This window comes from Bubalus bubalis, chromosome 3 (assembly GCF_019923935.1).
Source record: "Bubalus bubalis isolate 160015118507 breed Murrah chromosome 3, NDDB_SH_1, whole genome shotgun sequence".
Lineage (NCBI taxonomy): Eukaryota > Metazoa > Chordata > Mammalia > Artiodactyla > Bovidae > Bubalus > Bubalus bubalis.
The window spans coordinates 7120113-7145605 of NC_059159.1; the positions used below are offsets into that span (position 1 = coordinate 7120113).

General features: G+C 48.2%; 1 protein-coding gene across 1 annotated transcript in view; it reads right to left on the reverse strand.

Moving 5' to 3' along the window:
* Window positions 1–12289: 12289 nt before the first annotated feature.
* Window positions 12290–25493, reverse strand: part of GRB2 (growth factor receptor bound protein 2) — a 67599-nt gene continuing 54395 nt past the window's right edge. Inside the window, exons 3-6 of the mRNA XM_006045245.3 lie at window positions 24230–24327; window positions 17927–18049; window positions 15072–15240; window positions 12290–14332 (exon numbers count right to left, since the gene is read on the reverse strand). Of these exons, the coding sequence (XP_006045307.1) occupies window positions 14147–14332; window positions 15072–15240; window positions 17927–18049; window positions 24230–24327 (576 nt within the window). The 3' untranslated portion in view covers window positions 12290–14146. The remainder of the gene's footprint in view (window positions 14333–15071; window positions 15241–17926; window positions 18050–24229; window positions 24328–25493) is intronic.

Below are 25493 nucleotides of genomic sequence, written 5' to 3' on the forward strand. Positions count from 1 at the left end.
AGACTGTGGGGGCATCTTTGGATGCCTTTCTTTGGCTCACTTTGGAGGGAGAGACACCTGCTTCTGAGGTACCTTAAATCCTGGAGAAAAAGAGATGTCAGGAAGTGTGGAGACTGGCCACTTGGTAGACAGTCCTGAACAACAGGGTACAGGATAATATTCAGGGGCTGGGAAAGTGAAAGGGCTCCATGATAATTGTGCTTTAAATTCATCAAAGTCCTGCCCAGGTCTGGTCTGGCAGCTATCCCCACCAACTTCCCAGGGGCATGGACTCTTCCCAGTTCACCATGCCCCCCTTCTAGGGTGTGGTCCTCACTGTCTGACCCAGGCCAGCAGGTGGGATTCCAGCACAAGGATGGGGGATGGATGGAAGGAGAAAGGGGTCCTGGGGAGTATGCCTGGAGCTGCCGGGGAGACTTTTATTTGGACCGTATTGGCCATAACTTAGTCACATGGCCACACCTAAATGCTAGAGTGGCGAGGACAAATACTCTGCATGACCAGGTATGGGCTAAAAATCGAGCATTCCTCTTGGAGGGGAAAATGGCTTACAGATAGCCTCTCTGCCACCGATGGACAGATGAAGAGAAACATGTACTGAGTGAGACTACTGGCATTGCGCATGGTATTTCATATATGAGTCACTTCTCCCCAAAACCTGAGGAGCAGACACTGTGTGCCATGCAATCATACTCGTGAGGAAACAAGCTCAGAGGCGTTGGGTAAGTTGCCCAAAGTTACAGAACAAGTAGGGTCGGAAGCTACAACTACAAACTTTGTCCTGGATTGCAGGTTGAGAGAAAGTCGTTCAGTTGTGTCCAACTCTTTGCGGCCCCATGGGCTATACACTCCCTGGAATTCTCCAGGCCAGAATACCGGAGTAGGTAGCCCATCCCTTCTCCAGTGGATCTTCTGGACCCAGGAATCAACCGGGGTCTCCTGCATTGCAGGCGAATTCTTTACCAACTGAGTTATCAGGGAAGCCCGGGCTGAACGTTGGCGTTCCCCCAAATCATATGCTTAAGCCCTAATCCCCAAGGCGAGGGTATTAGGAGGTGGGGCCTTTGGGCTGGAATCAGCTGTAGATGAGGTCATGAGGGTGGGGTTCTCACCGTGAATTAGCGCCTTGATTTCCAGAGTGCTCTCTGTCTGTGTCTGTCTCACTTTCTCTCTCTCTTTGTGGGAGTCTCCACAAAGAACCGAATCTGTTGGCACCATGATCTTGGACTCCCTGGTCTCTGGCATTTTGTTAGAGCAGCCAGAGCTGATTGAGACAGGCTTCAGAGCTTTTCGCCCACTTTCTCCTGCCTCAGGAGTCTCAGAGCAGCAGAGGGTGGAAGAAGGATGTTCAACCACATTTTTTTTCTGTTCAGACCAGCTCCTCAGGCCAGGAAAGGGAGAAAAGGTTGGGAGGGAAAACAGTAACTTACAAAATAAGCATTTGGGGACTTCCCTGGCAGTTCAGTGGATAAAGAATCTGCCTGCTAATGCAGAGGTCACAGGTTTGATCCCTGGTCCGGGAGGATTCCACATGCCGTGGAACAGGTAAGCCTGTGCAGCACAACCACTCTCTCTAGAGCCCGCAAACTAAAACTATTGGAGACTCTGCACCCAGAACCTGTGCTCTGAAATAAGAGAAGCCGCCACAATGAGAAGCCCATTCACTACAATGAAGAGTAGCCCCTGCTCGCCACAATTAGAGAAAGCCCGCGTGCAGCCATGGAGACCCAGCACAACCAGTACATGCATAATATATATATGTAAAGAATCCCTCATTGCATAACTAAGATCCTGTGTGCCACAGGGTGCAGCCAAAAATAAAACATAAAATAAAATTAAATCATCATTTGTCTTCTCATTTTTAACTCTTAGGGTGAGGGGTGCAGATGGCGTGCAGGAAGGCAGTATTTTTGCTGGTCTGGTCTTCACCAGAGCTGAAACTGGGTGACTGTTCACGAGAGGGCTGAGATTCTAGGGGCTCTGGAAAGACCCTCATTACCGCCTCTGGGTGTCTGTTCCCCGTGCATCCCAGCAAACGAGGAGGGTGGGCCGGAGCAGGGCTCCCCGGGCACCAGAATCCTGGCGGAGCTTTGCAAAGATTATTTTTGTTTCTCTTCACACGGCTATTACCCACTTTCCCTCTCCCATGAGGTTCCAGAACCAGCTATTACAGTCAGCGATCTTTCTTTATATTTTTTAATTTTTTTTAATATTTTTTAATTTTTAAAATTTTATTGTGGTAAGAACACTTAGCATGAGAGCTACCCTCTTAAACTTTTATGTGCGTAACACATCATTGGACAGTGTTGTACGGCAGAGCTCTAGGACCTCTTCATGTTGGTGACCTGAGACTCTCTGCCTAGTGATCAATAACTCCCCGTTTCCCCCTCCCCCAGCCCCTGGTGACCGCCATTCCATTCTTTGATTCTATGAATTTGACTACTTTAGATTCCTCGTACAAGTGGGATTATCCTTCTGTGACTGGCTTATTTCACTAAGCATAATGCCCTCATGTTAATTGGTGTTGTTGCATGTTGCAGAATTTCCTGCTTAAGGCTGAATAGTATTCCCGTGTGTGTGTGTGTGTGTGTGTGTGTGTGAGAGAGATACCTTCTTTATCCATTCATCTGGTTTTGTTTTTTCCTTGTATAATCTAACATTTTTGGGAGGATTTGATTTTCTGTTGTTGTTTTCGGTTGTGCTGGGTCTTCATTGCAGTATGCAGGCTTCTCTAGTCGTGGTACATGGGCTTACTTGCCCTGTGGTATATGGGATCTTAGTTCCCCAACCAGGGATCGAACTCATGTCCCCTGCATTGGAACATGGATTCTTGATCACTGGACCATCAGGGAAGTCCCATCCATTCATCTGTTGGCGGACATTTGGGTTTTCCTGCTGCTGCTGCTGCTGCTGCTGCTTCAGTTGTGTCCGACTCTGTGCGACCCCATAGACAGAAGCCCACCAGATTCCCCCATCCCTGGGATTCTCCAGGCAAGAATTGGAGTGGGTTGCCATTTCCTTCTCCAATGCATGAAAGTGAAAAGTGAAAGGGAAGTCTCTCAGTCATGTCCGACTCTTCGAGACCTCATGGACTGCAGCCCACCAGGCTCCTCCGTCCATGGGATTTTCCAGGCAAGAGAACTGGAGTGGGGTACCATTGCCTTCTCCGTGGGTTTTCCTACATCTTGGCTATTGTGAACAGTGTTGCAATAAACATCAGAATGCTAATATCCCTTTGAGATCTGGATTTCAGTTATTTGGAATAATCCCAAAGTGGGAGGGCTGGATCATCAGATTGTTCTATTTTTAATTTTTTTGTAAGCCAGAAAGAAAAACACCAATACAGTATACTAACGCACATGTATGGAATTTAGAAAGATGGTAACAATAACCCTGTATATGAGACAACAAAAGAGACACTGATGTATAGAACAGTCTTTTGGACTCTGTGGGAGAGGGAGAGGGTGGGATGATTTGAGAGAATGGCATTGAAATAAATTAGAAAAAAAAATTTTTTTTGACACACTGTCTTCAGTTCAGTCACTCAGTTGTGTCCGACTCTTTGTAACCCCATGAATTGCAGCATGCCAGGCCTCCCTGTCCATCACCAACTCCAGGAGTTCACCCAAACTCTTGTCCATTGAGTTGGTGATGCCATCCAGCCATCTCATCCTCTGTCATCCCATTCTCCTCCCGCCCCCAATCCCTCCCAGCATCACAGTCTTCCAATGAGTCAACTCTTTGCATGAGGTGGCCAAAGTATTGGAATTTCAGCTTTAGCATCATTCCTTCCAAAGAAATCCCAGGACTGATCTCCTTTAGAATGGATTGGTTGGATCTCCTTGAAGTCCAAGGGACTCTCAAGAGTCTTCTCCAACACCACAGTTCAAAAGCATCAATTCTTCAGTGCTCAGCTTTCTTCACAGTCCAACTTTCACATCCCTACATGACCACTGGAAAAACCATAGCCTTGACTAGATGGACCTTTGTTGGCAAAGTAATGTCTCTGCTTTTCAATATGCTATCTAGGTTGGTCATAACTTTCCTTCCAAGGAGTAAGCGTCTTTTAATTTCATGGCTGTAGTCACCATCTGCAGTGATTTTGGAGCCCCCCAAAAATAAAGTCTGACACTGTTTCCACTGTTTCCCCATCTATTTCCCATGAAGTGATGGGACCAGATGCCATGATCTTAGTTTTCTGAATGTTGAGCTTTAAGCCAACTTTTTCACTCTCCTCTTTCACTTTCATCAAGAGGCTTTTGAGTTCCTCTTCACTTTCTGCCATAAGGGTGGTGTCATCTGCATATCTGAGGTTATTGATATTTCTCCCGGCAATCTTGATTCCAGCTTGTGCTTCTTCCAGCCCAGCGTTTCTCATGATGTACTCTGCATATAAGTTAAATAAGCACGGTGACAATATACAGCCTTGACATACTCCTTTTCCTATTTGGAACCAGTCTGTTGGGCTTCCCTTGTGGCTCAACTGGTAAAGAATCCACCTGCAATGCAGGAGACCTGGGTTCAATCCCTGGGTTGGGAAGATCCCCTGGAGAAGGGAAAGGCTACCCACTGCAGTATTCTGGCCTGGAGAGTTCCATGGACTATACAGTCCACAGGGTCCCAAAGAGTCAGACACAACTGAGCAACTTTCACATTGTCTTATTTTAATCAAATACCAGTCTGCTCCATGTGGTTCTGGAACACTCAAACAATAAAGCAGATATAGTCACATGTTAAAGACTGGTCTTGGATGGGGAACACGTGTATGCCTGTGGCAGATTCATTTCGATATATGGCAGAACCAATATAATATTGTAAAGTTTAAAAATAAAATAAAATTAATTAGTTAAAAAAAAAAAAAAAAGACTGGTCTTCAAACATCACAGTTGATGATGCCAGTCTTGCCCAGGATCTTGCCAACATAAAACCACATCCACAGCTCAGTGGCCACCAAGCCGTTCAGCAGAGCTTTCTTAACTGTGGGCTGTTTGCAGTTACCAGTTCGAGCAATATGGACAGTTTGTTCCAAGCTCTGATTAGCTGTAGGGACCTCAGCAGGAGTTGGAGGAACCTGCTCAACTGTTTCAAAATATGGCCAGTTGGGGCTTTAAGTCACACAGCATCGACCAATGGCAGGGCTTCTCGGCAAGGTTATGGACAAACTGGGCTGTGGTTCTAGAATGGAGAGTCCATTGCCCTGAATGGCTGGCTGACTTTCACCTGCCAGGAAGGCTATTTTTAACTTCTTGAGGAACCTACATACTGTTTTCCAAAGCAGCCGCACCAACTTACATTCCCACCAACAGTGTACAAGCTTCCTTTTCTCTGCCTTCTCATCAGTACTTGTTGTTTTTTGCCTTTTTTTTTTTTTAATAGCCATCCTGACAAATGTGACATTTTGTCCCGAGAAACATAAACGCTCCCCGTGGGTTAGTTTTCTCAGGCTCCCAGAGTGTTGGAAAGAGCAACTTTATGGTCAGGAAGTGTTTACAAAAGGACTTATATCCTTTGTTCAGAACTAAATATTTTGAATTGTGTTCACACAAGATGTTTGAGCAGATTTAAACAAATTTCATTATAGGAGTCGTAAAGCATCTCATCTAAGAGAGCACCTTCAGCTCTTTTTTATGTTTTTTGTTTTAACATTTATTTATTTATTTGACCGTGCCGAGTCTTAGCTGCAGCACATGGGATCTTCCATCTTCATTTTGGCACATGGTATCTTTAATTGTGGCTTTCAAGCTCTTACTTGTGGCATGTGGAATCCAGTTCCCCGACCAGGAATCCAAACCCAGTCTCCCTGCACTGGGAATGCAGTCTTAGCCACTGGACCACCAGGGAAGTGAAGTGAAGTGAGAGTCGCTCAGTCGTGTCTGACTCTTTGAGACCCCATGGACTATACAGTCCATGGAATTCTCCAGGCCAGAATACTGCAGTGGGTAGCCATTCCCTTCTCCAGGGGATCTTCCCAACCCAGGGATCAAACTCAGGTCTCCCGCACTGCAGGCAGATTCTTTACCAGCTGAGTCACAAGAGAAGCCCGCATGACCAGGGAAGTCCCCTCCAACTCTTAGCCTCAGTATTTGCTCCCTAAGCTAATTTTGTCTGCTTGGTTTTGGTGCAGGGAGCTCTGGAAGCAGTGGAAAAGCCTTCTTGGAGCTTGCCTGCTCGAGGGGTTTAAATGGGAGATTTAAACACAGCACTGTGTGTGAGATCAACTGCCAAACAACTTCAGTTCAGTTCAGTTGCTCAGTCGTGTCCGACTCTTTGCGACCTCATGGACTGCAGCTTGCCAGGCCTCCCTGTCCATCACCAGCTCCCAGAGTTTACTCAAACTTGTCCATTGAGTCAGTGATGCCATCCAACCATCTCATCTTCTGTCGTCTCCTTCTTCTCCCACCTTCAATCTTTTCCAGCATCAGGGTCTTTTCAACTGAGTCGGTTCTTCATATCAGGTGGCCAAAGTATTGGAGTTTCAGCTTCAGCATCAGTCCTTCCAAAGAACATTCAGGACTGATTTCTTTTAGGATGGAAACTTCAAACCATCCAATAATTCAGTAGGGAAATGAGATCAACATTTGTCTAGAGAAATCGATACCTTCCCATATGTAAACAAACACCAGTGAGATGAAAAGACCAGGGAAAAGATGGCTGATTTAAAGTATCACTAAGGGACTTCCCCAGAGGTCCAGTGGCTAAGACTCTGTGCTCCCAATGCAAGGGGCCTGGGTTCCATCCTTGGTCAGGGAACTAGATTCCACATGCCACAACTGAAAGACCCTATGAGCCACCCCTAAGACCCAGCACAGTCCGAGAAATATATAAATATTAAAAAAAGAGAAAAAGCCTTTCTTGTGCTCTCTCCTGCTTCCTCATCTTTAAAAAAAAAAAATCAATGAAACACAGGGAGTTCCCTGCTGGCCTAGGATTTGCTTTCACTGCAAAGGCCCGAGTTCCATCCCTGGTCAGGGAACTAATGAGCTCCTGCAAGCCATGCAGTGCAGCCAAAATAAAAATAAGTAAAAAGTTAAAAAAAAAAAAAAAAGACAGTAAAAAAATAAAATGGGCTTTCCAGGTGGCGCTAGTGGTAAAGAACCCGAGTGGCAATGCAGGAGACGTAAGAAATGCAGGTTCCATCCCTGGGTCAGAAGATCCCCTGGAGGAGGGCATGGCAACCCACTCCACTATTCTTGCCTGGAGAATCCAGTGGACAGAGGAGCCTGGTGGGCTCCTCTCAGTTAGACACGACGGAAGCAACTTAGCACATGTAAAGACAAAAAAAAAATATCCACAAAACAGATGAAATATTAATATCTGGGAATAAATAGGACAAGAAATGTGCAAAACCTCCAGGAGGAAAACTGAAACTTTCCCAGGGGACATGAAACTGGAGACACACTGTGTCCTTGGACAGGAAGGCTCAACGTCATAAAGATGTCAGTTCTTCCGAAGGCAGCTTGCAAATCTAACAGGATCCAAATAAAGACACCCAGAGGCATCTTTTTTTTCCCTGGACCTAGACAAGCTGATTCTAAAGTTTACATTAAAAATGTAAACAAGCAAGAAGACCTGGGACAAGGCGAGAAGGGAGAGCGACGTGGGAGGAGCAGCCCCATCAGGGGTCCTGACTGCTGGGGAGCCTCAGGGAAGCAGCCCCTCCAGGACCCTGCCACACGGAAACTCAGCACAAAACACATCCTCTCAGTCTACTGAAGGCTATGGGGCAGCCTGGAGGGGAGGGGAGTTTAGGGGAGAATGGATACATGTATATGTATGCCTGAGTCCCTTTGCTGTTCACCTGGAACGATCACAGCATTTTCAGTTGTGTCCGACTCTGTGCGACCCCATAGACGGCAGCCCACCAGGCCCTGCCATCCCTGGGATTCTCCAGGCAAGAACACTGGAGTGGGTTGCCATTTCCTCCTCCAATGCATGAAAGTGAGAAGTGAAAGTGAAGTCGCTCAGTTATGTCCGACTCTTAGCGACCCCATGGACTGCAGCCTACCGGGCTCCTCCGTCCATGGATTTTCCAGGCAAGAGTACTGGAGTGGGGTGCCATACCTCCATACAAAATATATATATATATATAAATTATATATATATAAATATAAAATATATAAAAATATATATTTATATATATATATATCTTTTTTAATGCATTCTCTCCAATCTGAGAGCTGACAATGGCTCTTTTAATACATGCTATGTGAGCAACTGGATAGCCATCTGGAAACAGAGATGAACCCAAACTCTCACTGATCACAGCCTTCAAATGGATCAAAGACTTAAATATAAAAAAATTGAAAATCGTGGACGAATTCCTTGGCCCTCAGTAAGAACAAGAGTTGTGGGTAGGCACAGGGCTGAGCAGGAGTGGGCTGGACCCTGAATGAATTGCCAGCTGTGGGAGCCAGCAGTGAGTAACAATTACCCCGTGCAATCCTCACTTTCTTTTTATCCACTTGTTTCTTGACCTGCGGCTTAGAAAGGTAACTTGTTTAAGGTTACCGACCTGGTGACCCACTCCCCAGACACAGGAGGTGACCTGTCTGAGGCCACCGCAGAACCTGGGTTCCTCACTGTGGCACCACTGCTCCCGGCTGTAGACAAGATCCACCGGCAGCTGAAGCAGCCCCGGGGCTTGGAAGCAGCGGGTGGGGTGGTGTCACAGGACTGGACACGGAGCACGCCTGCGTTTGGGGCTCTGAGACGGTGGTAGAGCCAGTGTTCACTGGGCGCCGGTCAGGAAAGGTTCTCAGAGGGTGGGGTGTGTAGAGTTGGGGGTAAGCAGACAAGCAGAGAGGAGAGACCTTGGCTTCAGATTAGAGAGCAAGGTAGATGTTGGCAAAGCCAGGGATACTCAAGGGGCTCAGTGGGCCAAAGGGCTGGAGGACTTGCCGACTGTAAAAGGCTTTGAACACCAAGGCCATCGTCAGTACCAGTCCCATCGTACTTATTTTTTTTTCCGGTTACCTTTACCACAGGACTGCCAGAGAAGTCCCGCATCACACTTTAATGGTCTGTAAGACATCTACAGATCCCTCAGGGCAACCTGGTGACAGGGCTTGTTTTTAAGCAGATGAATGAAGGGATCAGAGGTGAAGGGCTCTGCCCAAGGCCACACAGCCTGGAACAAAGCCCTGGGTCTCCTAACTCAGAGCTCACGCTGACCTCTCAGCACACGTGGGGGTCAGGAGGCTGCACTTCGTCCTCTCAGCAACCTGGCAGCTGGGGAAGGTCTCTCAGCAGAAGGGAAAAGGCGTGCTGGGCAGTCTGGGGACCATAAGGATGGGCTGGGAAAGAGACAGGGTGGGGGTTGAGGGACCTGGGGGAGGATGGCCCTGGGGGCCAGCTCCTGGACACACAGCTACCCCCACGCCAGCAGCCCTGTCTGCATCTTGCCTCTCCGGCCGCCACCTCTCCTTTGCTGCTTCCTCGTCCAGGCCTCAGGGCTTGGCTTTCCTCAGGGCTTCAGCCCGCATCCTGCCCTGTTCCCTCTCTGAGAGCAGGTGTGATCTTTTGCCCAGGGCAGGGACTTCAAGGCCACCTCCACACCTCTGACCCTGATCCGAGTCCCCTGCCCAGATCCGTCTCCAGAGGGAGAGGGGAACACCTCTGCTCCAGACGTATGGCCACAGGCACCTCACACGAAGCTGTCTACCCTCCCTCCCCACCGCACCCCTGCTCCCTGTCTCAACGGACAGCAACCTCAGGGCCCCTGCTGCTCAAGAAGGATCCCCACGGTCATCACTACCCCTCCTCTTCCTCAACCCCCCAACCCGTCCTCCCACACGTGGCTCCAATCAACCAGCTTCTGGTGGCTCCCCCTGCGGCCCCTCCTGCTCACCAGGACAACTGCTCCCCAAGGGGTCTCCTCTGTGGTCCCCATTCTTCACTGTTCCAGCCGAAAAGGACTGTCTGCTCCTCTGCTTCAAGTTCTTCAGGGTCTGTCCTCGAACACCCCGACACATGAATGTTCATAGCAGCATCGTTCAGGACAGCTAGAGTGGACACAACCCGTATGCCCATCATTGCTGCTGTTTACTCGCTAAGCTGCGTTTGACTCTTTGTGATCCCATGGATTGTAGCCCCGCCAGGCTCCTCTGTCCATGGGATTTCCCTGGCAAGAATACTAGAGTGGGTTGGCATTCCCTTTTCCAGGGGATCTTTCCGGCCCAGGGATCAAACCCTCCTCTCCTGCACAGCAGGTGAATTCTTTACCACCAAGCCACATGAGATACACCCCATCGTTGTATGAATGGATAAAAAAGACATGGTGTCTCCACACCAAAGCGTGTTAATGGCTGTAAGGAATGACATCCTGATACGTGTCACCCCAGGGATGAGCCCTGGAAACATGACGCTGAGTGCAAGGAACCCGCCACAAAAGACCATGTATTATATGATGTCACTTATGTAAAATGTCCAGAATAGGTAAATCCATAGAGACAGAAGGCAGATTAGCCGTTGCCAGGGCCTGGGAGGGGTTGGGGGAAAACAGCAAGTAACTGATCATAGATGTATGGATTCTTTGCGGGATGATGCAAAAGTCCTAAAGTTGATTGCATCATCTGTGAATACTAATAAACACACTGTTGAATGGTCTACTTTATTAAAGGGTCCCCCCGCCCCATTTTAATTTTTGGCCACATTCTGCACCATGTGGGATGTCAGTTCCCCCACTGGGGACCAAACCCCCAGTCCCTGCACTGGAAGCCCCCGAATGGGCTACGTTAAGTGGGTGACTTGTGGGACTTCCCCAGCAGCCAAGTGGTTAGGACTCCAAGCTTCCATGTCAGGGGGCCTGGGTTGGATCCCTGGTCTGGAAACTAAGATCCCACAATCTGCATGGCATGACCAAATAAATAAACAGGTGACTTCCACATAGTGAACTGAATCTTGGGAAAGCTATCCTTGGAAAAACAAAGCTCCCCAAACCCCAACCTTCCAGAGCTGCCCATTTCCAACTCTAGTGGAGTCCTGCTTCATCCGGCCCCACCTGGGGACTTGGGTGGAAGGAGGGGTCTGTAACTCCCCAGCCCTAGTCTAAGAAGCCCCCAGAGGAAAACACATTCCGTCAGTAAGCAAGCTCTCCATGCTCTTCTGTGAAAAACAGGGCTCAGGTGGAACCTGGAGAATTTGCATGTCAATTCAGGTTCGCTGGTTCACTTGTTTGGGAAAGCAAGACATCCTGACTTGAAGGTCAGCTACTCAGAGGAACGAGTGTTGAGGAAAGGCAGACACAGCGCCCATGACCTTTCTCCTTCTAACCTGCCCCCTGCCTGGGAGTGCCGGGCAGGCACTATCACCGCCACCCCCTCCACAATCATGTCTAAATCAAGCTTCTGTTACAGACTCCCAGGGCACTAGGTAAGAAGAGTGTCAGGAGGGCCGCCAAGAAGAGAACAGGGCGGAGCCCACTCATCCAGCAGAGCTTTCCATCGTCAAAGCCGGACGAGCTGTCCCACAGCGGAGTCTCCCCAGAGACGCTTCCTGCCCAGGAATGACAGGCCCAGGGTCGGAGGAGGGGGACACAGCCACCAAGAACCTTGGGACCGGACTAGTGCAAAAGCAGTCATTTTCCTATTATTTCTGAGGTTATTCTGAAGCCATGAGTCAAAGGGGGGGCAAAAGAACCTCACGGAGCCTACAAGTTTTCACTCCAATGGCCCCGTTTTGGATCAGCTTTGGAGGAGCCAGCCTGGGTGGACCCTGAGCCCCTTGGCTCCCAGCAGGCCAGCCGCAAGCAAGGCGGTGTGCTGGGCTCCAAGGACACAAGTGGAAACTCCTCAGGTTTGGTGCTGTTTTCTCTCTACGCAACTCCTACCTCACCTCCTGTTGCCAGTGCTGTGGGTGGTGACAGGCCCAGGGTCACCCTGAAGAGGCCCACTGCACCGCCGAGACTCCTTCCACACGGCTCCTTCTGTCCGTCTGTCCTTTGGAGGGGGGGGGGGGGGGATGAGAATCAGGCCAGCCACACTTGGTCCTAAGTACTAGATCTGGGCTGGTTTTCAAAGTGTGGCCTGTGCCTTCTGTCAGAACCACCAGGCATGCCTGCGGGTGCCCTCAAAGGCGGAGCTGAGGGTGGGGACTCCGACTCGACACTAGGAACCTGCTCCCAGGGATTCTGATCAACATGACATGGGCATCACTGCTCCCAGAGCCCAAGACACCCACATGGTTCCCCAGAGTGAGGTGAGTCGGAAATAAGAGCACAAGCACCCCCAGTCCCCGACAGTCTCTAGGTTTTTTACTTTAAGGCAAAGGAGTGAAAAAAAAAGAAAAAATATACAGTGAAGAATTCATTGTATGTTTATTATTCACAGTTAATCACTACCTACCAAATGCTATCCGCAGAGTTAAAGGATTAAGTACATAGGTCTTTTTAAACACTGATTTTCTTTTAAATATATACACACAAAACTTAGTTCTGCAAGGCTGCATGATATACACCAATTCCAAAATAAAACAATCAAATGGTCCAGGTCCAGAATGCCAGAGATTCCTTGTATTATCAGAAGAGAAGCGAGTGGAGAGTGGCGGATGCTCTGTCCAGGAGGGCAGCGCCTCCTGGGCCCCAGGCGCTCCAGGCCAAGCCTGGTCCACGACCAGAGTCCAGCAGAGACGCTGACTGACCACTTTAGGAGTTGAAGGCCACCACCAACTCCCAGCGGCTCTGTCTCTGCTGTGGGAATGGGGCGGGTGGGGAGAGGATGCTCACGGCGCATCACCACGAGGGACAAACAGGCAGGAGGCGGACGGACAGAGCTCTGCCATGGACTCAGCATTCCTAGTTCCAACCTTCCTTCCGCCTGCCCCTGCGTCACAGAGACACTTCCCTCTCCGGGAGGGGTGGGGGGGTGGGGGGTGCAGATGGAGCAGCTATGAACACAGCCCGCTGTGAATGCAGAAACGAAAAACCACCCAGCTGCTTCCCGAACTCAGCCTGAAGCTCATCTGGGCGCGTCAGGCAGGGGACACAACAGGTGAGAGCCATGAACAGATACCCTCAGCTTTCAGAGCAAGAAAGATGAAGCAAAAATGCTCGTCTTCTCCCCCAGTGCAGAACATGGTAGAACCTGATACAGTTTAAACTCCTTGGACTTTCCTGCACTTGAAACTGGCTGGCTCCAGAGACTGGTTACTGTGGGTGTCTGGGACTAAGGTGGGGACAGATAACAACCGAGACTGCAAGGTCAAGGGCCCAGCCCCCACCCCAACCCCCCGCCAGATGCAGTCAGACGTGGGAAGGCGGCAACCTGGTTCCACTGCACCCTGGCTCCCTTAACCTCCAGGGGCTACAAATGTTAAAGCTGAACCTTAGAGGCTCTGGCTGCCCACAGGCAGGACCCCCACATCCTCCTCTCGCTTGTCTCCTCTTCTCTACCCTGTCCTCCCCTCCCCGGGGGGGAAATATTTACACAGAGTAGGAGACAAATTGGCTGACTGTCTTTAACTTATTTTTAAAATAAAACAAACAAGGAAAAAAACACCACTCAGAAGCAACCCTCGAAATAAGGCAGAAGGCACTATGAAAAACAGCATGCTCAGGAACACCACTTGAAAGGGAAATGGATATAGAAAAGACACAGGCTTGGGGCCTGGCTCGCAGGAAGCCCTGGGGGGCACCAACCCCTCCTGTCACCCCCACTCCCGCCCGCCCTCCTCTAGCAGAAGCTGAAGGGCAGGGGCTGCCTGCTCCTGTGAGTGTATATAAAACACAGAACACAGGAGCGGCTGTTTGAAGTCTTCCCAACTAAAACAGACGTTTTGCATAGAGAAAGTATCAGCCCACGTGGTTTCTTCTCTTTTATTACTGGCGTCAGCTAGGACTGTGTGTGGCAGTAAATGTCATGCACTGATGGACAGAGAGGAGAAAGGATGAAAAGAGGACAGAGGAGGAAGAACAGGAGCAGCAGTGAAAGTCTGTAATAAAAACTCTTCTTAATTTATAGGTAAGTTTTGGCATTGTTATATCCAACTCCCCCTCCCACCCCCCGAGTTCCAACCAAAGTGAGCCGGTCACCAGGTGACCCGGCCAGGTGTTCTGAGCTCCCTCACAGGCTGCTGACAGAGGCAGCTCGTGGGTTTAATTCTTTTGTGTGTGTTTAAAATTTTTCGCTTTCTTTAAATAATCTCTTGACTCTTAGACGTTCCGGTTCACGGGGGTGACGTAATTGCGTGGGAACATGCCGGTCTGCCCGTGGCAGGCCCCTTTCCACCAGTTGGGGTCTGAGTTATCCATGACGTGGATAAAGTCTCCCCGACGGAATCCCAGCTCTCCATCCTCTTGGGGGTCAAAGTCAAAGAGGGCTTGGACGTATGTCGGCTGCTGCAGAAAAGGGCAGGGAGAAGACACACACTGCATGTGACTGTGGCCAGCCCCCTGGAAGCGCGCCAGTGATGGGAAACGCATGCGCGCCAGCCTCTCCACACGTTCTGAGACAACCCCTCGCTTCCCCTCCCCTCCACAAATTCTTACGGAGTTTACTCTTGGCCGGGGGGGGGGTGTCGTGTAATCTTTCACCAATGATGGAAGCCACCGCGGGGTCCCCACTGAGGTGGCCAGCCTCGCCCCAGCATCCAGCAGCAGGTACTGCTTCAGGAAAGAACTGCAGAAACAGCCCCTGGAGCTTTGCTTACAATCCCAGATGAGGAAATGTTTCAGTTCCCATCACTGTGTCACTTAGGAAAAATCGAAAGGGTAAAGCTTGTACACAACAGGCTGGTGCTCACCAGTACGTGAGGCGTAGGATTTTAGCCATGAGTGTGGACCCCACCCCCTTACAGGTGTGACTTTCCTCACAGTCTACTTCCAGGCAAACTGTGTGTGAGGGTGTGTTAAAGACCCTCGTCCTAGAGACACAGGGTAACTTTTGCAGCACACTGCTTCCCAGAAGCAGCCTCTGGGAAATGCAAAACTGTTTCAAATCCAAATCTTTAACATGAGTTAATAATGAGCATGGAAGGCCCTGAAGTAACCCTTCCAAAAAAAAAAAAAACAACCTGCTTGCCTAAGGAGCTATTCTTAATTGGTTAAGGACGATCCCAAGCTCTCTTTCGAGGCTTACCTGTGGCACCTGCTCTATGTCCCGGAGAAATATCTGCTGGTTTCTGGAGACGGATGTAGATCTGTGATAATCTACCAGCTCATTCAAAGAGTTGAACTTGACCACCCAGAGGAAATACTTTCCAGCCCCATCTCGGAGCACCTTGAAGTGCTGTACATCATTTCCAAACCTGGGGAGGGGCAGAGGATACACATGAGACCGGGCTGGAGGGCTCTGTCCTGGCTGCGCAGCGGCCACCTGCCCATCAAGCAGGATCCCTGGAAACCCTGTGTCTCGGCCACGCCCTTCCAGGCTGAGGAGACCAGGACTGTAGCACAACTTGACTGCCTGGTGGGTGGAGAGTGCCCCGAGACCCTCCATCAGGATGATGACTGCCAGCGACAACAGGAAGAATCCTTGCTGGACAGGAAGCCCTATTAACCTAATTCTGAAGACATTTGTTGAAAAAAAAAAAAAAGCCCCACCCTACAAAAAGTTTCTACGTGCCATGGACTGTGCCAAATGAAAAAAAAAAGAACTGAAATCCTGTGTGACATCTGAAGACTACAAAAGGTAGGGTAAGAAATAAGGTGAGAAAAGGAGGGACTGGACACACTTCCAACAATTCTCCTGTAACTGGGAAGAATTTAAAGTTGTGTTTTCTAATCAGGGATTTTAGTTCTACACACGCTGAAGAGGTCGCAAAGAAAAGGACATGTAGGGACAATAAATAAAGGCCCAGGCACCGCCTCACCCCCCCCAAAGGCTTCTCTACCACCTGGAGAAATGACAAATGCTCTCTTTACAATGGCCCAGAAAAACAGCATGATCTGGTTGAATGGGAATGGCCCACCACCATCATGCTCTCTGCCTTGAACATCAGCTCAAGCAAGGCCCCACCCATCCTGCTCTCTGCTGAGTCCTCAAGGTCCCCACTGGCATCCAAAGATGCTCTATGAACATCTGTTAAATGAACAAACGGGAGCCTCGTCCTCCCATCTTGGGTGTTAAAGCAAAAATACTTAAAGCCAACCCAGCAGGTGGCAGCACTGAGCCTGACGGAGTCAGCGCAGGTGCAAGGGGCTTCGAGACTGCACCGCCGGCTCATGAGGAGGTGGCCGGGCAAGAAGGCCTTACTGAGGAAGGGCGTACTTAAGTGGCTCATCTGCGCTCAGGGAAGCGCTCTACCGCTGTGCACAGCGGGCGGCTTCTGAAAGGGGTACAGGGCCCCTGATGGGGTGAGCTGTTAACGACAGGAGTCTTTCTACCACAGATGCCCAACAGCTTGAAAACTTGAGGCTGTGGAGTCTTGAACCTCCTTGGCTCGGGTGCTTGTGTTATTAAGAGGTGGTTATGACACCTGTTTCAAATTTTACTTCTAAAGCAAGGAAAACATGAGCTCTTTAAAGGTTTTATTTGCTAAAATGGGAGCTTTCTGGTGGCCACCCGGCGAGCATGGGCAGGGACCACGGTCATCAGACAACCAAACGTGAACTGTCAGGGGCTTCTGGGCACTTTTCAAGGATTAACTGCCTGTATCCCTCGTCTTCCGCGGTTGGGTTTATCCTGGGGTCTGTGTAAGGTGTAACAGGAGGAGGAAACGCAAGTTAAGGAGAAGCATAAAAACTCTTCCACCTCAAGGAGCTCCTCGCCCACCAGGTCCTCGTTTGCATGTGTTCAGTCAGGCTCGTCAGAAAGCCACTGATCTGCGCATGTGGGAGTGAGGGGCACACGGAAACCTCTGTACCTTCCACTCAATTTTGCAGTGACCATAAACTCTGCTCTTTAGAAAAGTAAAGCCTATTAAGAAGAAAAAAGAAAAGCCATTGCTAGAAGAGGAAAACTGATCATTAGATGGCTTGATTTTTTCATGATGGGACTAAAACCAAACTATACTGGAAATGTAGCTGAGAATACTGAAAACGTTACCTGAAACCACCTCCCACATCTTCACAGAGAAAAGGAACACAAAAATTTTTCGATTTAAACCTACAGTAAAAAAAAAAACCCCAACACTTTAACCGCACATTTGGTCCTAAAATGAAACAAGATACTGAGCTGATTTCTGAAACTGAAAAATCTTGATATCATTTGTAAATGGCAAATAAATAGTTTTACAGTCTTCATTTTAAATGTATATTAAAGTGGGCTGAGTTTTAATCTAATCAGCCCTTCATCATATAAATGATGAGGTGATGAGTAAGATTCCCGGGATGGGAGTGGGGTTAGGGGCAGGTTTCCTGCAGTGTTAACTAGAAATGGACAGAGTCAAAACACATATGGGAAGGACAAAGGAGTCAAAATCCTTATGTCATGGGTGGGGAGTGATGAGCTGAGAATTCTCAAAGTTCCAGTTTATATTCTCCACGATCCCCATGGTGGTATGACTCCCTGCCTTCCCCCACTGCATACCAGCTCCCTCCCATATTTAAATTTACCCCTGGGAAAAGCAAAAAGCCCCCAAACTCCTGTGGTCACCTTTTGCTGATGCTGGCAGCCTTTGGGGGGACATCTGGAAAAGGTGCACGAGGCAGCTGACCTGATGACCAGCTGCTGTCAGAGCCGGGTGTGTGGGGACACTGCGGGGCGGGGGGGACTGGGGAGAACTGACAAGTGTCTCCTCTCTGACGCTCAGCTGCTCAGCAACTGAAGACGGTCTCCACACGGGCCTCTAAAGTGCTGCGAGAGACAACTTTGAAGAGGAGCCAGAAACGAGGATTTTAATATACAGTTTTCTGATTTAAAACAGGCTGTTTAGACGAAACCTGTCCCAGGTTGCCACCTTCGGTGTGTGGAGCCAGACACCTGGCCCCTGGCTTCACAACATCCATCAGCTGGAGACAGGATTCCAGGCAGTCAGAGCAGGAAATACTTACTTGACGGAGAGGGAGAAATCCCCAGGAGCACTCTCGCTCTCTCGGATAAGAAAGGCCCCGTCATGCCGCTGTTTGCTGAGCATTTCTTCTGCCTTGGCTCTGGGGATTTTGCCAAAAAACCACCTAAGGAAGGAAGGCAAGCCAGTCAACATCTGCTTCCCCACAAAGAAACGGGATGTCCAGCCTCCCAAACGTAACAGCACACTCCTCACCAGGGGAAGGGCCTCCTCCTCAGCCCTCCTGTCTGTACACACCCGTCCCGGCTTGCGAGGGGTACCGTCTCCTCCCTTCCCCACTCTCCAAAAAGTGACTCATAAGACACAATCGTGGGCCACTCTTTTCTACAGAGGAAGACACTTAAAGATGGGCCTCCTGAGCCAAAGCCCAGTGGGCCCCCAGCTGACTCATCAGCAAGGCACCGGGGGAAACCCCAGATCTATCGATTGGAGCACAGAATGAGCCACTTAAGGTGAGACAGGCCTTCCTGCAGCCACTTGATAAGGCAGCAGCCTCTACAGTGGGATGAAGAGAAGGCGGGGCAGGAAAGCCAGTAGGCCCAGAAGCTGGGCCACTTCTAAGGGCACCAAGGGGAGAGGCTCGGGCTGGGAGGGAGCAGCCCCGGCAGACAGTTGTGGCTGACGCTCCTCTCAAGGCCTCTCTCTGCCATCATGGCTCAGAGGTTGGTTTTCAGGAACCACCAGGAATGCTATGGTCTACCCGGTGCAGAGCTAGCTCGTTGGATTTGGAGCAAGTTACAGAGTCTCCTCTCCCAGTGCTGATTCACCAGGGTCACAAGAAAAAGTGGGATAAGTCACGGGAAAGGGCAGGAGCGGCTGGGGCGGGCCCGGAGGAAGAGGAGAAGAAATCTCTGAAACAGTTTCAGGTCACAGGCGCCTCACTTCTCACAGGAAAGCCACAATGAATTAGGACAGATGACTTGTGAAAACAAGGCTCTCTCTGCAGAGCTGTCTTTACTGCTGTTATTTAAAAAAAAGCAATTGACACCACTTATAGCTGATAAAGACCTACCCACTTCATCTAACATGCATTAAATGTGCAAACTAGAATAACTAAAGTTATACATCTAACATATCTATCTTTCTTTTAAGTGACTGCACTGCAAGATGTCTCTGAAGTAACTGTCATTATTGTTCAGTCGCTAAGTCACGTCTGATTCTCTGCAACCCCATGGACTGCAGCACGCCAGGCTTCCCTGTCTGCCGCTATCTCCCGGAGTCTGCTCAAGTTCATGTCCATTGAGTTGGCGATGCTATTTAACCACCTCATCCTCTGCCGTCCTCTTCTCCTTTTGCCTTCAATCTGAAATAATACACTCTGCTAAAATTCCAAGAGAAAGATGGGGGCTGCTGGGAAGAGTGCATTCAGAAACTGCCATTAGTGACTCTGAACAGGCCTGAAATCCGTAGCCCTGTGTCTACCTCACTGGAGGCAACACACTGCCAAGCTGCTGGGGAGCTGGTACCACCTATCTTCCTGTGCCTACAAAGAACTCAAGGGCGAGTCCTCCAGTGCCCGGAAGGAAGGCCACACCAGAGAAATCAGGCAGTAACACAGCAGAATGACGGCCAGCCAGGAAAGGACAGCTCCCTTGTAGGTGCTTTCTGGTTTGGTCTGTGCGCTCGGGTGGACAGCACACACGCCCTCAGCAGTCCTGGGGCTGAGAGGCAGGTGGAGTGAAGCTCCTCAACGGTCACACTCTTTCCTCACAGACTGCCTGCCATCTTCCCACCAGGCAGGCGTTTCCTTTCTGTCTTCCTGTTTTAAGGTATAAGTAATGGATCTAAATTAAAATAGCTTAGATGTGTGTGAAATACAAATAAAAAGCAAGACTTTTCTCCCAAACTCCCCAGAGGCAGTGATTGTTGGCAGGTAGGCGTGTGTGTGTTTAGACCTTCCCCTTATGGTGCACGGTGATACAGATACAGAGGCAGTATTTTTTTGCTCCCAGCTTAAAATTAACTAATTTTTATTTTCAACTTTAAAAAAAAATGCTGTAGTAATGCAAAGTACTGATTCGAAGTTTTACAAAGTAAACACACCCTTACAATAAGCACCCCGACTGAAAGATAGAAAATTAGCTGGGGAGTCTGGTGTCTGCTCCTATTTTCACTAAACACCCCCCCGCAACCCCCACCAAGAGAAAGGATGTCTCACAATAGAAGGGATATGATGCTACGTGAGGAACAGCTGTCACTCTCAGTTAAAACATTTAATACCATGTACACTTGCTTAGCATTTCACATTGTTTATAACTAATTTCTTTCAATGGAGATATTTGGGCTTTCCAGGTGGCTCACTGGTAAAGAATCCACCTGCCAATGCAGGACACTCACACAGGAGACTCAGGTTCAATCCCTGGATCGGGAAGATCCCCTGGAGGAGGAAATGGCAACCCACTCCAGTATTCTTGCCTGAAAAATACCATGGACTGAGGAGCCTGGAGGGCTACAGTCCATGGGTCACAAAGAGTCGGACATGACTGAGCACGCATGCAATGAAAGGTGGTATTTATGTGGAATTACATGGCTATGGTCAAACTGTTTAAACTTTTTAAAAAATATGGGTTTATGCTATAATACCATGGGAAGAAGCAGCTTATTTCCAATTCAAGTATATATTTCATCCCATAGGCGCTCATCCACAGGCATTTAATGTGAAGAGCATATATCTGGACCCGCCCCAGTATACACAGCTCATGCTGCAACACTAATGCCAACAACCATTTCGCATCTGTGTTTAATTTGTTAGCTCAAACGCTGTATTAGGTCATACTCCAGTTTAAACTTCCCTCTTCCTCCCTAACAAAAACTTTAAAAGGGGGGAGAGAGGCGACGGGGAGGGAGGGTGTTCCATGCCCTCCCACAGCTCTGAAGCCAACTCTGACCCCGTGCTGCTGGACGTCCATTCACAGAGCAGCTCTGCCCCGTGAAACAGTTCTAAGAGGCCAACCACACCCTTGGTTCAGGTCGTGGTCTTTTCTGTACTATGGTTTCTTTTTTCAGAACTCGGATGGATGAGCATTGCTTGCCTTCCACTCAGAGTCTGGGAAGGAAGCACCACGGGGCCTGGACTCGATGCTTCCTGATCAATTATTATTTCGAAGTTCCCTATAGTGGGGAGACACCAGCAGGCATGAGAGTGGTCTTCTCAACCATCAGGCCAGTAACCGCAGCTATCCAAGGAGGATGGCCTTTTCCTATGTTTTCAACAGTCAGATTGGAAATGCCTAAGTCACCTGAAACAATCTGAAGAAAAACAAAGATTTAGAGCCGCAGACAGTTTTTTTAATATAAAAATTACAGCCTGCTGTTCTGCTGAATTTCCCTTCAGCCTGGAAATATGAAAATGAAAGGGAACTTAAGTTGATTTTGTTATCACTGGATCTACTGCTGAAGTCAGCAAACTATGTATGACCCTTAGCCTAAATCTATCTGGGTTTGGTATGACTTACTAAGACTATTTTAAAAATTTTAAACAAAGATGAATACGTGACATGACAGAGACTGCACATGGCCCATAAGGCTTAAAATATTTATTATCTGGCCCTTTACAGAAAAGCTTGAGCAAATCCTGGATCTCTTGAGGCAGGATTGCAGGAAAAGACGTGCACATTTTTGGCTTGTGTGGACCGAGAGGTAGGAAGCCCTGTGTGGCTCCCACTGACCACTCGCCAACTGCTTTTCCTGAGGGGTATATTCTGTGATGCAGTCCGTGAAAAGCCCACATAGTCCCCAAAGCAACTATGGAACCTAAGTAGCCACAAGAATGCAAAAGTGTGCTTAGTGCACGTCCCAGGAATCTGTAGCGCTCTGCCGGTCTTTTGGAGTATCTTGGATAGCACTGCTTGCACCAACATTTTAGGAACCCAGGCATCAGTCCAGTCGCTCAGTCGCGTCCGACTCTTTGCGCCCCCATGAACCACAGCACGCCAGGCCTCCCTGTCCATCACCAACTCCCAGAATCCAACCAAACCCATGTTCATTGTGTCCGTGATGCCATCCAGCCATCTCATCCTCTCATCCCCTTCTCCTCCTGCCCTCAACCTTCCCCAGCATCAGGGTCTTTGCATGGCTAAATGTTCAGTTCAGTTCAGTCGCTCAGTCGTGTTAAAATGTTAAATGTTAATGGCTAAATGTTAAAACCCGCCAATCTAATGTTACAGGGACCTCAAATGAGGGACGTTATCAGTCCACTGACAAGGGGCCAGGAATCTCTTCCATGGAACGCCTCTGAGTATTTAGTACTTTGGCTCTCATTGTCATGGACAAATTGGTCCCAGCCTTTCTGCAAGCATTTGGGTCTGAGTATCAATTCAAAACTACTTACTGAGCTACTATGTGCAGAAGCAAGGCATGAGTTGCAAGGGAGTATAAAAGCAGAAGACAAAAATTCCTCAAGGAATCTAGTATCTTTTTAGAGGAAGTCGGGAGAAATCAAACTCATATAGCTATAAAGATACAAGACAGTCCAAGTTTCAAACAAAAACTAGAAAAATGTCCTTTACAAATTAGACTGATTTTCTCCTTGTAAATCATTCCATGAAACATTTAGTGAGCCATCAAAAGGTGCTGGGTTTTTTTTTGAAGCATAAGCAGTTTCCTTGAAGACCCCACAGATGCTTCATTACAGACAGTTCTGTATCTATACAGAAGAGACATTAATAGGTTTCTTCCCATTGCCAGACTGAAGGGTAACCCACCCCTCACTCTCCAGGTGATGGCTTCCTGGATGTGATTTCTCAAAGAACTTTCTATTAATTGTGCAGACATTTTATTATACATAATTTAACTACAGAACCTAACTCTGCAGGTCTCTGCACATAATGAGAACTGTGTAAGAGTTCAGTGACCAAAACATGAACCTGACAGATGGTTCAGGGGGAAGCTCCAGAGTCATTTGTCTTGTTTTATGGAAGGCAAAGCATCATCTTAGAGCCGATTCGGTTCATAAGGGAGCATTTAAGTCCCTTCACTTCCTGGAAAAAGGGGTACATCTATGGGGAGAAACTCACATTGCTCTGTAGTTTTCTACACTGTTAGTCTTTTATAACGAGAACCGTATTCACACAGCAGGAGCGTGGGATGCACGCACACTACTGATGTAAGACAGATAACCAACGAGGACCTACAGTGTGACAGAGCGAACTCCACTCTATTCTGTGATAACCTTTATGAAAAATGAATCTAAAAACACAATACTGCAAATCAACTACACTCCAATCAACTAAAATATTTAAAAAGATGAGAACTAGATTCATAAATTAGTGGTTTTAAAATTGAAATACTGGAAGCTTCGCAATTTGCAGGATAGAGAGGAATGAGCTGTACCACGGTCAAGGCCCTTTTGCGCTCTATGGCGCCTGGGTAAGATGATGTGAGATCTGTGTAAGACAAGCGGAGGTTAAGATCTTTGCTCCAGTATCTGGGGGAAGAGAAGCGACAGGGACACATCACAACAGTGACAATTCGGGAGTGGGACAAATGGGCTGCTGCTTGAGGTGGGGCAGTCATCGAAAAGTCTTCTTTACCATTCTGTTGTTAAAACAAGTAGGTAAGATCTACCATTTCTCTCTGTCTCAGTGGCATTCTAACCTGAGCACCGAAAGCCTCAGTTCTCCCTGATGTACAAGAAAACGACTGTGTCTGAGGCAGAAGCAGAGACGATGCAAGATGGGAGAGAGAAGGGTGGGAGGGAAGTGGTCTGTAAGGGCTCCCAGGACCCCACCCTGTCACATAGCAACATAAAAGCTTCTGGAATTAAAAACAAAATTTTCCCCACTGTTCTCAGCAGCCTTTTGTTTTCTCTGAAGTGGGAACACTCAAATGGAGGCTAGGCCAGTGATTATAGTAACACTGACGGAGAACCAGTTACAGGCCCAGTGCTGTGCTCTGGTATCAAGATTATTAAGACATGGTCCCATAGGAAAATCAAACATACCAATACAAAACCATGTGACAAGTACCTCTTCTAAAAACTCAAAAAGCGCAGAATCTGGCATTTTTTGCAAAATGCAAAACACATATGGCACCAAGGGTTTCACAGAAGAATAATTACGGACCTAACTTTTATCACTTGCAGATCACTGACAATCATCACTGAAAACACAGACCATCACTGACTACTATGCTCTCGTCATATACTCTTACGAACATGGAAAATCAATGTGCTTTGTTAATTCCCTGGGAAAACAGAGTAAAAAGCATGACATCCATCCCGATGATCTCAATTTTAGAAACAAGCAGGCGTGTCTGACCCTGGATGGTCAAGCAGAGCCCAACTTACGGATGTGGTTTCATTTCTATGTAGTTCTTGGGGATGAAGCCGTCTTTCCCATTGAGCTCTGCCTTGTACCAGTTCTGATCACATTCCTCATTCAAAACCTGAAAAGAATTCAAACAAGGAGAGAAAACAGTCATTTCCTTTTCACTCTTGGGTGGGAAGCCATGAGGGTGATCATGGCGCCTTTTGGGTTTGTCTGTAAAAGGTGTTCTTTTGGAGTATGATCATGTGGACGCCAAACTTGTGATTTCCAACAAGCCGAGTTATGGCAACTTAAAAAGAGAAGGAGTTGTCTCTGGAAATGAGAAGTTCAGGCTCCTAAAAATCTAGCATTAATGCCTCAGCAGAAAAGGAAAGGGAGGGAAAAATAAAAGGTGAGTTTCTGTGAGGAGATTCTGGAGAGCAGCAAACACTGAACAGAGAATGAAGGACAGGGAAGGTGTAACTGCATAGGCGGGTGGCAAAAGTGCGCGCTGAGGCCCTGTCCAGGGGTCTCCCAGCCGATTTCCACCACGAGACCCCACCCGGGGCTCTCCCCATACTGTCTCTGGGTTACCCCAAGGGTGGGTCAGCCACCGGCACACTGCCACCTGCAGGCACCGCTATGTGCCCTTGTATGCGAAAAACGTATTTTAATGAAGAAACAGGGCAAGTCCTACTTCCCTTATCCTCAAGGGCAGTTAGAGAATGCTCAAAGCACACCAACCAGCCTAATTAGGGGAAAGACCCAGAGACCATACAACTGAGCCACTGCATTCTACAAAGTGAAAACAGACCTAGAAATGTGATGTAATCCAAGGTTAAGAGCTAGCGAAGACCACATGGATTTTCAGAACTCAAAGGAAGGTGCTCTCCAATACTGACTTATATGGACAGGTCAGGCCAAGATACTGTTATCTGCAGAGTATTAAAAGAAGCAGAACAGAGCTAGGCACAGTATAAAATCCACTCTCTGAATCCCAGATTTCTAACAAAAGGTAAAGGGTATAAGGCATTTTTAAAAAACTATTGACTTAAAAAGAGAAACTGAAATGTGAGGCCAACTCCACAACATGAACACAGGAAAACGTTGATGAGCTAACTAGTACGGTGGTAGTTAATCTATCCTACAGAGCAAAATTCTAAGAGGAAGCTGGTAAAATTCTTGAAAAAATTATTTATTCATGATGCTGAACAATGCTGGGCTCACTGCCAATTTACAACCTGGGCTGCTTGGTGTACATGTAGTACTGGCATTTCAAAGTGAGGTACAACTTTGGAAAGGACA